Source organism: Muntiacus reevesi, chromosome 8, assembly GCF_963930625.1.
Source record: "Muntiacus reevesi chromosome 8, mMunRee1.1, whole genome shotgun sequence".
NCBI classification, from domain to species: Eukaryota; Metazoa; Chordata; class Mammalia; order Artiodactyla; family Cervidae; genus Muntiacus; species Muntiacus reevesi.
The window spans coordinates 26307968-26322381 of record NC_089256.1 but is presented as its reverse complement, the minus strand read 5'-3'; the positions used below and the strand labels follow the sequence as shown (position 1 = coordinate 26322381).

Here is a 14414-nt window from a genome sequence, read left to right as displayed (position 1 = left end):
GTGATTACAAGGCTCAGAAAGTACGGGGAAACACACCGCCCTGACTCTGGGAGTTAGGTCTTCTGGGCACACCTGGAGATTTCACATCTTAGAATCTAGAGAGTTCTTGATAAATAGAGGCCTGAAAACACACTCTACGTTGATGCCCTAACTTCCTCGAAGGAACAAAAGTTTCCCAGCGTTCTGTGTGATGAGGGTCACACATGGCTTGAAACTGCTTGCTTGGAGGTCATTTTTCTTTTTTTTTTTATTTTTTTTATTTTGTGTACTTTCTTTTTTTTTTTTTTTTTTTATTTTACAGTGGGTTTTGTCATACATTGATATGAATCAGCCATAGAGTTACACGAATTCCCCATCCCGGTCCCCCATCCCACCTCCCTCTCCACCCGATTCCTCTGGGTCTTCCCAGCCCAACAGGCCCGAGCACTTGACTCATGCCTCCCACCTGGGCTGGTGGTCTGTTTCACCACAGATAATATACATGCTGTTCTTTCGAAACATCCCACCCTCCCCTTCTCCCACCGAGTTCAAAAGTCTGTTCTGTACTTCTGCGTCTCTTCTTCTGCCCTGCATATAGGGCCATCGTTACCATCTTTCTAAATTCCGTATATATGTGTTAGTATACTGTAATGTTCTTTATCTTTCTGGCTCACCTCACTCTGTATAATGGGCTCCAGTTTCATCCATCTCATTAGAACTGATTCAAATGAATTCTTTTTAATGGCTGAGTAATATTCCATGGTGTATATGTACCACAGCTTCCTTATCCATTCATCTGCTGATGGGCATCTAGGTTGCTTCCATGTCCTGGCTATTATAAACAGTGCTGTGATGAACATTGGGGTGCATGTGTCTCTTTCAGATCTGGATTCCTCAGTGTGTATGCCCAGAAGTGGTATTGCTGGGTCATATGGTAGTTCTATTTCCAGTTTTTTAAGAAATCTCCACACTGTTTTCCATAGTGGCTGTACTAGTTTGCATTCCCACCAACAGTGTAAGAGGGTTCCCTTTTCTCCACACCCTCTCCAGCATTTATTGCTTGTAGACTTTTGGATAGCAGCCATCCTGACTGGCGTGTAATGGTACCTCACTGTGGTTTTGATTTGCATTTCTCTGATAATGAGTGATGTGGAGCATCTTTTCATGTGTTTGTTAGCCATCTGTATGTCTTCTTTGGAGAAATGTCTGTTTAGTTCTTTGGCCCATTTTTTGATTGGGTCATTTATTTTTCTGGAATTGAGCTTCAGGAGTTGCTTGTATATTTTTGAGATTAATCCTTTGTCTGTTTCCTCATTTGCTATTATTTTCTCCCAATCTGAGGACTGTCTTTTCACCTTACTTATAGTTTCCTTTGTTGTGCAAAAGCTTTTAATTTTCATTAGGTCCCATTTGTTTATTTTTGCTTTTATTTCCAATATTCTGGGAGGTGGGTCATAGAAGATCTTGCTGTGATTTATGTCGGAGAGTGTTTTGCCTATGTTCTCCTCTAGGAGTTTTATAGTTTCTGGTCTTACATTTAGATCTTTAATCCATTTTGAGTTTATTTTTGTGTGTGGTGTTAGAAAGTGTTCTAGTTTCATTCTTTTACAAGTGGTTGACCAGTTTTCCCAGCACCACTTGTTAAAGAGATTGTCTTTTTTCCATTGTATACCCTTGCCTCCTTTGTCAAAGATAAGGTGTCTATAGGTTCGTGGATTTATCTCTGGGCTTTCTATTCTGTTCCATTGATCTATATTTCTGTCTTTGTGCCAGTACCATACTGTCTTGATGACTGTGGCTTTGTAGTAGAGTCTGAAGTCAGGCAGGTTGATTCCTCCAGTTCCATTCTTCTTTCTCAAGATTACTTTGGCTATTCGAGGTTTTTTGTATTTCCATACAAATTGTGAAATTATTTGTTCTAGTTCTGTGAAAAATACCGTTGGTAGCTTGATAGGGATTGCATAGAATCTATAGATTGCTTTGGGTAGAATAGCCATTTTGACAATATTGATTCTCCCGGTCCATGAACACGGTATGTTTCTCCATCTTTTTGTGTCCTCTTTGATTTCTTTCATCAATGTTTTATAGTTTTCTGTGTATAGGTCTTTTGTTTCTTTAGGTAGATATACTCCTAAGTATTTTATTCTTTTTGTTGCAATGGTGAATGGTATTGTTTCCTTAATTTCTTTCTGTTTTTTCATTGTTAGTATATAGGAATGCAAGGGATTTCTGTGTGTTAATTTTATATCCTGCAACTTTACTATATTCATTGATTAGCTCTAGTAATTTTCTGGAAGAGTCTTTAGGGTTTTCTATGTAGAGGATCATGTCATCTGCAAACAGCGAGAGTTTCACTTCTTCTTTTCCTATCTGGATTCCTTTTACGTCTTTTTCCGCTCTGATTGCTGTGGCCAAAACTTCCAACACTATGTTGAATAGTAGTGGTGAGAGTGGGCATCCTTGTCTTGTTTCTGATTTCAGAGGAAATGCTTTCAATTTTTCACCATTGGGGGTGATGGTTGCTGTGGGTTTGTCATATATAGCTTTTATTATGTTGAGGTATGTTCCTTCTATTCCTGCTTTCTGGAGAGTTTTAATCATAAATGAGTGTTGAATTTTGTCAAAGGCTTTCTCTGCATCTATTGAGATAATCATATGGTTTTTATCTTCCAATTTGTTAATGTGGTGTATTACGTTGATCGATTTGCGGATATTAAAGAATCCTTGCATTCCTGGGATAAAGCCCACTTGGTCACGGTGTATGATTTTTTTAATATGTTGTTGGATTCTGTTTGCTAGAATTTTGTTAAGGATTTTTGCATCTATGTTCATCAGTGATATTGGCCTGTAGTTTTCTTTTTTTGTGGCATCTTTGTCTGGTTTTGGAATTAGGGTGATGGTGGCCTCATAGAATGAGTTTGGAAGTTTACCTTCATCTGCAATTTTCTGGAAGAGTTTGAGTAAGATAGGTGTTAGCTCTTCTCTAAATTTTTGGTAGAATTCAGCTGTGAAGCCATCTGGTCCTGGGCTTTTGTTTGCTGGAAGATTTTTTATTACAGTTTCGATTTCCTTGCTTGTGATGGTTCTGTTAAGATCTTCTATTTCTTCCTGGTTCAGTTTTGGAAAGTTATACTTTTCTAAGAATTTGTCCATTTCATCCACGTTGTCCATTTTATTGGCATAGAGCTGCTGGTAGTAGTCTCTTATGATCCTTTGGATTTCAGTGTTGTCTGTTGTGATCTCACCCTTTTCATTTCTTATTTTGTTAATTTGGTTCTTCTCTCTTTGTTTCTTAATGAGTCTTGCTAATGGTTTGTCAATTTTGTTTATTTTTTTTAAAAAACCAGCTTTTAGCTTTGTTGATTTTTGCTATGGTCTCTTTAGTTTCTTTTGCATTTATTTCTGCCCTAATTTTTAAGATTTCTTTCCTTCTGCTAACCCTGGGGTTCTTCATTTCTTCCTTCTCTAATTGCTTTAGGTGTAGAGTTAGGTTATTTATTTGGCTTTTTTCTTGTTTCTTGATGTAAGCCTGTAATGCTATGAGCCTTCCCCTTAGCACTGCTTTTACAGTGTCCCATAGGTTTTGGGTTGTTGTGCTTTCATTTTCATTCGTTTCTATACATATTTTGATTTCTTTTTTGATTTCTTCTATGATTTGTTGGTTATTCAGAAGCGTGTTATTTAGCCTCCATATGTTTGAATTTTTAACAATTTTTTTCCTGTAATTGAGATCTAATCTTACTGCACTGTGGTCAGAAAAGATGACTGGAATGATTTCAATTTTTTTGAATTTTCCAAGACCAGATTTATGGCCCAGGATGTCATCTATTCTGGAGAAGGTTCCGTGTGTGCTTGAGAAAAACGTGAAGTTGATTGTTTTGGGGTGAAATGTCCTATAGATATCAACTAGGTCTAGCTGGTCCATTGTATCATTTAAGGTTTGTGTTTCCTTATTGATTTTCTGTTTAGTTGATCTATCCATAGTTGTGAGTGGGGTATTAAAGTCTCCCACTATTATTGTGTTACTATTAATTTCCTCTTTCATACTTGTTAGCGTTTGCCGTACATATTGCGGTGCTCCTATGTTGGGTGCATATATATTTATAATTGTTATATCTTCTTCTTGGATTGATCCTTTGATCATTATGTAGTGTCCTTCTTTGTCTCTTTTCACATCCTTTATTTGAAAGTCTATTTTATCTGATATGAGTATTGCGACTCCTGCTTTCTTTTGGTCTCCGTTTGCATGAAATATTTTTTTCCAGCCCTTCACTTTTAGTCTGTATGTCTCTCTGGTTTTGAGGTGGGTCTCTTGTAGACAGCATATATAGGGGTCTTGTTTTTGTATCCAGTCAGCCAATCTTTGTCTTTTGGTTGGGGCATTCAACCCATTTACATTTAAGGTAATTATTGATAGGTGTGGACCCGTTGCCATTTACTTCGTTGTTTTGGGTTCACGTTTATTCAACCTTTCTGCATTTCCTGTCTAGAGAAGATCCTTTAGCATTTGTTGAAGAGCTGGTTTGGTGGTGCTGAATTCTCTCAGCTTTTGCTTGTCTGTAAAGCTTTTGAATTCTCCGTATCTGAATGAGATCCTTGCTGGGTACAGTAATCTAGGTTGTAGGTTATTCTCTTTCATTACTTTCAGTATGTCTTGCCATTCCCTTCTGGCCTGGAGGGTTTCTATTGATAGATCGGCTGTTATCCTTATGGGAATCCCTTTGTGTGTTATTTGTTGCTTCTCCCTTGCTTCTTTTAGTATTTGTTCTTTGTGTTTGATCTTTGTTAATTTGATTAATATGTGTCTTGGGGTGTTTCGCCTTGGGTTTATCCTGTTTGGGACTCTCTGGGTTTCTTGGACTTGGGTGGCTATTTCCTTCCCCATTTTAGGGACGTTTTCAGCTATTATCTCCTCGAGTATTTTCTCATGGCCTTTCTTTTTGTCTTCTTCTTCTGGGACTCCTATGATTCGAATATTGGGGCGTTTCACATTGTCCCAGAGGTCCCTGAGGTTGTCCTCATTTCTTTTGATCCTTTTTTCTTTTTTCCTCTCTGCTTCATTTATTTCCACCATTCTATCTTCTACCTCACTTATCCTATCTTCTGTCTCCGTTCTTCTACTCTTGGTTCCCTCCAGAGTGTTTTTGATCTCATTCATTGCATTATTCATTTTTAATTGACTCTTTTTTATTTCTTCTAGGTCTTTATTAAACATTTCTTGCATCTTTTCAATCTTTGTCTCCAGGCTATTTATCTGTAACTCCATTTTGCTTTCAAGATTTTGGATCATTTTTATTATCATTATTCTAAATTCTTTTTCAGGTAGATTCCCTATCTCCTCCTCTTTTGTTTGACTTGGTGGACTTTTTTCATGTTCCTTTACCTGTTGGGTATTTCTTTGCCTTTTCATCTTGTTTAGATTGCTGTGTCTGGAGTGGGCTTTCTGTATTCTGGAGGTCTGTGGTTCCTTTTTATTGTGGAGGTTTTACCCAGTGTGTGGGGTTAGATGATTGGCTTGTCAAGGTTTCCTGATTATCGAAGCTTGCGTCAGTGTTCTGGTGCGTGACTCTCGATTTCTTCTCTTTGGAGAGCAATGGAGTGCCCAGTAATGAGTTTTGAGATGGGTTTATGTGTTAGGTGTGACCTTGGGTAGTCTGTATGTTGACGTTCAGGGCTATGTTCCTGCATTGCTGGAGAATTTGCGTGGTATGTCTTGCTCTAAAATTTATTGGCTCTTGGGTGGTGGTTGGTTTCAGTGTAGGTATGGAGGCTTTTGGACGGTCACTTATTACTTAAAGATCCATGTAGTCAGGAGTTTTCTGGTGTTCTCAGGTTTTGGGCTTAAGTCTCCTGCCTCTGGATTTCAGTTTTATTCTTCCTGTAGTCTCAGGACTTCTCCAACCATACAGCACTGATAATAAAACTTCTAGGTTAATGGTGAAAAGTTTCTCCCCCGTTAGGGACACCCAGAGAGGTTCACAGAGTTACATGAGGAAGGGGAGAGGGAGGAGAGAGATAGAGATGAGCAGGAGGAGAAAAAGGGGGACTCAAGAGGAGAGAGACAGATCTACGAAGTTGTCTGATCCCAGAGTGTTCTCCGTAGCCCAGACACCCACAAAGATTCACAGAATTGGATTGGGAAGAGAAGGGGAAAGGAGGAAATAGAGGTGTTCTGAGGTAGAAAACAGAGAGTCAAGATTGGGAGAGAATAATCAACACACTCCTGAATAAAAATGGGAGCTGAATATTGGATTCTTAAATGTTCACAATTTATATCATATACTGAAAAACAAAAATTAAAAATCTAGAGTAGAGGTTAGACTCTTAAAAATACTATATTAAAAACAAAAACCAAAACATTAAAAAAAAAATTTTAGAAATATATATGAAGTTTGGTTTAAAAATAGGGCTTCTCTTCTTTTTTTTTTTCCCTGTAAGGTTATAGTGTATTGAAAATGAAAATTAAGGAGTAGTAAGAGGAGTACTAGATGACTTTAAAAGAAATGAGAAAAAGAAAAATAGAAAATAGAAGAGAAGAAGAAAAAAGAAAAGGAAAAAAAAAGAAGAAAAAGGAAAAAAAAAGGGAAAAAAATTGTTTTACCTAATAAAAAAAATCATAAAAATCTTATGAAAATGAAAGTTAAGGAGTAATGGGGGAGTAATAGGGAATTTTAAAGAAAAATAAAAGAGAAAAAAGAAAAAAAAATTTTTTTTTTCTTACTTAAAAGAAAAAAGAAAAAAATATATCTAGGAATTTCTCTGGAGCTGTTTCGGTCAGTGTGGGTTCGGCTCAGTTTCAGATATCTCCTCGTTCCAGCTTATACTTTCTCGATATCTATAGGCCCTTCTGGTGAAGTCGGTGTTTTCTTCAGGGATTTTAATCTGTTGCACCGGTCCCTTCTGAAGCGGTTCCCTTTGTTTATTTGGCTTCTGTTGCCGGTTTCTTCCGCGCCTAATTTCCGCCCTGACACAGGTGGGCGGAGGTGGATTCTTATTCAGGTAGCTAGTTCCGTCGCGCTCCGGGGTGGGGCTGGCGCTGCAGGGAGGGGCTGGCGCTATTTTCTCCGTCTGGGCTGCTCAGGCTCCAGGCGGTTCCAGCCCTCGGGTGATTCACAAAAGCGCGGAACACAAAGCTGCGCCTGCGGTTTGTCCCTACGCCGCCCGAGTGGCTCAGGCAGCCAGGCGCTTGTCGGGCGCTCTCTCCCCGGGTGTGGCGCGTCTTCTGTCCTGCGCGATCCCAGCCTCAGTTTCCGCCGCGCCAGTCGGGTGCGTGCGCCTTCTGCCCTCCGCGTCCCCAGCCCCAATCCCCGTCCGCACTGGCTGGGTGTGTGTACTGTGTCTAGCCACGACCCTCCCGGCGGATGTCGACCATCCAGAATCTCGGGAGGTCTTTTATTAGAAGGCGGAGGCCCGTTTGCAGTGCGGTAGGGGATGCGGTCCTTGGGGCCGAGCCTGCCCCCTTCCCCTCCCCCCTGCCTCCTGCCTCTGGCGGGGCTGGGCCGGTCCGCAGCTCTTCTCAGGACTTTCTCGGTCCCTTTGTTCTGCGAACGGCCGGCAGTGTGTTCAGGCTGGTTAATTTTCTCTCTCTCTTTTGTTCTCCCACAGTTCAAGCTGGGAACTCACAAAAGCTCCCTCCGATTGTCCTCAGAGCACTCAGGCCCCAGACCCTACCCCAAGCAATGCCGCCCGCTCCTTTCCGTTCCGCCCCCACTTGCTGGTTGCGGATGCGGGCGTCTGGGGTACTTTTCTGCTGGGAGTTGCTTTTAGGCTCGTAATCTGTGGGTTTTATTTATTCTATCCCTCCCAGCCAGATTCAAACTCCGAGATTCAAACACTTCCCCCAGGCCCACCAGTGCGAGGGTTTCCCAGTGTCTGGAAACTTCCTCTATTAAGACCCTTCCCGGGACGGATCTCCGTCCTTAGCTCTTTTGTCTCACTTTTTATCTTTTATATTTTGTCCTACCTCCTTTCGAAGACAATGGGCTGCTTTTCTGGGCGCCTGGTGACCTCAGCTAGCAATCGGAAGTTGTTTTGTGAAGTTTGCTCTGCGTTCAGTTATTCTTTTGATGAATTTCTAGGAGAGAAAGTGGTCTCCCCGTCCTACTCCTCTGTCATCTTGGCTCCTCCCCCTCACCTTTACTGTGGAGGTCATTTTTCAATAGCAAAATCCCCTGATGGTGTGACCCTAGGGAAAGCCCCCACATGCATATGGAAAGTTAAACTAACATGCAAATGTTTGCTGCATCACATTTCCTAGGCAGGAGAGAGCCAGTGAGCCTTTTTGGAAATTTCTAGAATACTGCAGGGAAACTTCCTGAATGTGAAGTTGGATACTGCACACTGGGGGCAAGATTCCCATTTTTCTCTCAGTTAGTCCTAAAGTGGGCTTCCCTTGTGGCTCAGCTGGTAAAGAATCTACCTGCAATGCAGGAGACCAGGGTGTGGTTCCTGGGTTTGGAAGATAGACTGGACAATTAAAGGGTAGCTACTGAAGTATTTTGGCCCCCACACTCACAGGGAAAGCAAAGCCATCATCCAAGTTCTGACTCATCTCGTTTTATCTGTAGCACAGATCCAGGTGCTTAGGTCTTTTTAGCAAATTCTTGGTTTCTGTGGGAATATATACTTAGTGTGAATTTGGATACCGGACCTTGGTGGCAAATTCATATTTTCACTCAGTTGGCCCTAAAGCAGTGTGGTCTGGCAACTCCTTGAAACTCCATCCAATAGCTCTTTTCTTACTTCTGAAAGTGAGAGCATTGTTCCACCCCTTGGGATTTCTGAAGCAAAGAGGCAGCTCGTAATGGCTGGCTGCTGCTGGCTCATATCCAGTTGAAGGTCACATCTTCTGGGTAACCACAGTATGGCAATCAGCACTTTCAGACACACTCCTGCAGCCTGTTTCTTCATAGGCATTCCAGGTACAACATGGCAATGTTTTTTCAAGCCACAGAAAGTGTAGGGAAACACAATGCCATGACTCGGGAAGTTAGGTCCTCGAGGCAACCCTGGGGGTCTGAACTTTTAGAATCTAGAAAGTTCTTGATAGATAGAGGCATGAAAACAGACTTTCTGTTGATGCATTACTTCCTCCAATGAACATATCTTTCTCTGACTTATGTGTGCTGAGCGTCACATACTGCTTGAAAAGGCTTGCTTGGAGGTCATTTTTCAGTAGCAATTTCCCCTAATGGTATGAGCATAGGGAAGGCCCCAACACTCACAGAGATAGCAAAACCACCATCCAGACATCCAATTCATCACGTTTTATCTGTAGCAGAAATCCAGTGTGCCTAGGTCACTTTAGGAAATACTTGGTTTCAGTGGGAATATATACTGAATGTGAATTTGGGTATCAGGCTTTGGTGGCAAATTTGTATTTTCACTCTGTGGTCCCTAAAAAGGTGCGGCCTACCAACAGCTTGAAACTCCATCCAATAGCTGTTTTCTTACTTCTGACAATGAGAGCTTTGTTCCACCCTTTGGGATTTCTCAAAGAAGCAAGCGACTCACAAGGACTATCTCCTGGCTCAATTCCAGTTGAATGTAACCTCTTCTGCATAAACACAGTAAGGCAATCAGCACTTTCAGACACACTCCCACAGCCTATTTTCACAAGGGCATTCCCAGTATGACATAGGAATGTGTTTTCAAGCCACAGAAAGTGTAGGGAAACACACTACCCTGACTCTCGACGTTAGGTCCTCGGGGCAAACCTGGAGGTCTTACCTCTTAGAATCTAGAGAGTTCTTGATAGATAGAGGCCTGAAAACACATTCTCCATTGATGCCTTACCTTCCTTGAAGGCATATAGCTTTCTCTGCATTCTGTGTGCTTAGACACATACTGCTTAAAAAGATTTGCTTGGAGGTCATTTTTCAGTATCAATATTCCCTGTCGGTGTGAGCATAGGGAAGGCCCCCACACTCACAGATAGCAAAACCACCATCCAAATGTCAGATCCATCACATTTTCTCTGTAGCAGAGATCAGGTGTGCCTAGGTCTTTTTTGCAAATTCTGGCTTTGGTGGGAATATATACTGAGTGTGAATTTGGCAAATTCACATTTTCATTCGGTGGGCCCTAAAAAGACGTGGTGTATCAACTGCTTGAAACTCCATCCAATCGCTGTTTTCTTACTTCTGACAACAAGAGCTTTGTTCCACCCTTTGGAATTTCTGAAGCAAGCAGGCAGCTCACGACGGCTAGCTGCTGGCTCATTGAATGTCACCTCTTCTGGGTAACCACAGTATGGCAATCAGAACTTCCAGACACACTCCTTCAGCCTGTTTCCTCATGGGTATTACTGGTACAGTGTGGGAATGTGTTTTCAAGCCCCAGAAAGTGTAGGGAAACACAGTGTCACAACTTGGGAAATTAGGTCCTTGGGGCAACCCTGGAGGTCTCACCTCTTAGAATCTAGAGAGTTCTTGATAGTTAGAAGTCTGAAAACACACTCTCCATTTATGTCTTACCTTCCTTGAAGGAACATAGCTTTTTCTGCGTTTTGTATGCTGAGTGTCATGTACTGCTTGAAAGGCTTGCTTGGAGGACGTTTTTCAGTATCAATCTACCCTGATGGTGTGAGTGTAGGGAAGGCCCCCACAGTCACAGGGAAAGCAAAACCACCATCCAAATGTCTGATCCACCATATTTTCTCTGTAGCAGAGATCCAGGGTGCCTAGGTCTTTTTACCAAATTCCTGGTTTCTGTGGGAACATATACTGAGAGTGAATTACTCGATTGACCCTAAAATGGTGCAGCCTAGCAACTGCTTGAAACTCCATCCAATAGCTGTTTTCTTACTCTGACGGTGAGAGCTTTTCCCCACCCTCTGGGATTTCTGGAGCAAGCAGGTGGCTCGCAAGGGCTAGCTGCTGGCTCATTTCCAGTAGAATGTCCCCTCTACTGGGTAACTACAATATGGCAATCTGCACTTTCAGACAACTTCCCACAGCCTGTTTCCTCATGGGTACTCCAGGTATGACATAAGAATGTGTTTTCAAGCCACAGAAAGTGTAGGGAAGCACACTGCTCTGACTTTCAAAGTTAGGTCCCTGGTGAAAACCTGCAGGTCTCACCTCTTTAAAATCTAGAGGGTTGTGAAAGATAGTGTCCAGAAAACAGAGTGTCTGTTGATGCCTTGCTTTCCTCGAAGGAAAATAGCTTTCTCTGCGTTATGTGTGCTGAGAGTCACATAGGGCTTGATAACGCTTGCTTGTAGGTTATTTCTCAGTAGCCATTTCCCCTGATGGTGTGAGCGTAGGGAAGACACCCACACTCACAGGAAAAGAAAAACCAACATCCAAATGTCCACTCCATCCCATTTTCTCTGCAGTAGAGATCCAGTATGCCTAGGTCTTTTTGGCAAATTCTTGGTTTTTCCTCGGGAACATATACTGAGTGAGAAGTTGGATACTGGACCTTAGTGGCAAACTCGCATTTTCACTCAGTTGGCCCTAAAACGGTGCGGCCTAGCAACTGCTTGAAACGCCATCAAATAGCTGTTTTCTTACTTTTGACAGACAGAGCTTTGTTCCACCCTTTGGTATTGCTGAGGCAAGCAGGCGACTCTCAATGGCTAGCTGCTGGCCCATTTCCAGTTGAATGTCACCTCTTCTGGCTGACCGCAGTATGGCAATCAGCACTTTCAGATACACTTCCGCAGCCCTCCCTGTCCAACACCAACTCCCGGAGTTTACTCAAACTCATGTGCATTGAGTTGGTGATGTCATCCAACCATCTCATCCTCTGTCGTCCCCTTCTCCTTCAACCTGCAATCGAGACTATTATAGACAGACGTTTCTAAAGTATAATTATTTTTAATAGTTTATCTAAAAGCTCATATCACATTTACATTTTTAGGAGTTTTTTTTTTCCTAGAGGTACTTTCCTTGTTGACAAACTTGCAACAGATATAACAATATAGCAATATTTAACTTATAATAAACTTAGGCACAATGAAAATTTTATGTTTAATGTTAATAACTCCAGTTCCGTTCAGTTGCTTAGTTGTGTCCAACTCTTTGTGACCCCATGAATAGTAGCACGTCAGGCATCCCTGTCCATCACCAACTCCCGGAGTTTACTCAGACTTATGTCCATTGAGTCGGTGATGCCATCCAGCCATCTCATCCTCTGTCATCCCCTTCTCCTCCTTCCCCCAGTCCCTCCCAGCATCAGGGTCTTTTCCAATGAGTCAACTCTTCGCATGAGGTGGCCAAATTATTGGAGTTTCAGCTTCAGCATCAGTCCTTCCAATGCACACTGAGGACTGATCTCCTTTAGGATGGACTGGTTGGATCTTCTTGCTGTCCAAGGGACTCTCAAGAGTCTTCTCCAACACCATAGTTCAAATGACTCTTAGATATGTCAATATTAGAGTAGCAAACAAACATTAATACTAGATACTTAATATTGACTATTTCCCAGTTCACGTGAATCTGAAATTCATTTAGGTTAATTTTTTCTTGTGTTTAGAACTATTTGATTTGTAAGTACTTCCTTTTCTTTAGGTCAATTAATTAAGAATTCACTTAAAATTCAGCAATATTATAAAAAAAAAAATAGAAGACACACAATGAGACATACATAATTCGGTCAGAGATCTCCTAGTTTTCCTCCAAGACTTAAAAAATTGACCCTTTTTTGTTTTTTGGCTTGAATTTCTCATTTGCCCAAGGCTGAGGTCTCAGGCAAAGTGGGCAGTGTTTTTCAAGGCCACAGAAAGGGCTAACTTCAAGCTTTCCCCTAGGCAGGCCTTTTTTAACAAGCTAGTTGTTTTTAATTACATATGAAAAAGAACCAGCTTTACAATTTCCAGGAAAAAAGAATTTTATTTTAACCAGTTTTCTCTGGTTCTACAGAATATCATGGCCATCCTGCATCAAGTCATCTTTCCTTTCTGTAGTCATAGTTTTATCCCTAAATTATAGACCAAACAGTGCTCAAATTGACTCTGATAAAAGGACAGATGAGCTAATAAAAAGCTTGAATTGTCCCCATAGGGTGACTTTGCTCTCCACTGGCTTTGTTTCCTCTGGCTGAAGTAGGGAGGCCCATTGGCCTCTGCAGGAAGTGGGTGTATGGGTAGAGGAGAGCGCATCTGACCTGGGCATTGGCTGCAGTTCACCTGGGTGCACCAGCGGCCTGCACACCTCTCTCCGAAGTGGGCGTAGGAGTAGACCGGACCTGGCCTGGGTCATGGGTGGAGCACACCTGGGGGGCGCTTGTGCGCCTCTTCCCAGCTCCTAGCCAGTGGGTCCCAGGAGAGCTCTCAGGGGTCTCCATTGCAGCTGGGAACGCCCATCTCGTGGGCTTCTGGGTCCCCATTGATCGGCATCCAGTGAGCGGAGCGGAGTGGGGCTCAGTGGCGCAATGTGGAACAGGGAACCATGTATTACGCCTTTTCTGTTGGCACAGTCTCGGAGCCCCCTAAGCAGGCAGTCACAGAAAGGCCTTGCTTTTGGGGTAAGGGCTTTGAGGACATTTCTGAGCCTTTACCCCTTCTCATAAAGCTCAGTCCCGCGTGGTTTCCCCATTGCAGCCTGGTGCCCCCAGCGAGGTCCTCAGGAAGCCCGAGAGAATTTATCCTGCCTGGTGATTTCACCTGCTGGGACCCCACAACCCCCACTCTGGCCGGCTGGCCCAGCCCTGCTGCCTGCACTTTTGCAGCCTAGCGGGCCCTTGACCACCTGCTGGGATGAGAAAGGGTAGGGTCTTGGGATTGCACCCTAGAAACTTAGTAGGGTGCATGGATTTAAAAACCTGGTGGCCACCCAGGCAGAAAAGAAGGGAAGAGGGCACCTTGCTGCCCTTTCATGGTGGAATCTGTGGCTGTCCTGCTGAGAGGGGCCTTTCCATAGGAACCCTGTGCAATGAGTTTGGTGTTTTGGAACTGAATAATTAGAAAGTGTAAAATTTTAAATTATTGTGGTGCTTTAATTTAAAAAAACAAAACAAAACCTTAGACCCCCTAAGTATTTGCAAATTGAGGTCTAAAAATTGAAGGTCTATTTTCCTTCCACTGTGGCATTCTATGAAGAAATGTGCATTTTTTTTAAGAAAAGAGTCAAAAAAGTGAAGGAAACTGAAAACCCAGAGGTGCCCCTGTAGTTTGGCGAAGGTCTTAGGAGGTCACTTGTAAATGCTGCTGGCTGATGGGCACAGAGCTCTGCATGTTATCTTTTGCATGGATACTCTTGTTTGTGGAAATCCAGCTCAGAGCCATCTCCTGATGTGTAAGAATTTTCCAGACTAGACCCTTGGCAAATCCCGCAGGGCCAGAGGTTCCTTGCATTTGTCTGTTTGACTGAAAACCAGCAATGATGCATTTTTCTTTAAATCTGGTCTATCATCCAGGCCTTAGAGTAGGCCTGGGTAATATTTCCCCTCCCACTCAATAGACTTGGGTTCCAGGAATGAATTATAGTCAG

The 14414-nt window shown here is 42.5% G+C and overlaps 1 protein-coding gene across 1 annotated transcript in view; it reads right to left on the bottom strand.

The window, feature by feature from the left end:
- CLIC6 (chloride intracellular channel 6) overlaps positions 1–13311 on the bottom strand; it is a 67712-nt gene extending 54401 nt beyond the window's left edge. Inside the window, 1 exon segment of the mRNA XM_065942102.1 lies at positions 13137–13311. Within this exon segment, the coding sequence (XP_065798174.1) occupies positions 13137–13311 (175 nt within the window).
- Positions 13312–14414: the final 1103 nt, after the last annotated feature.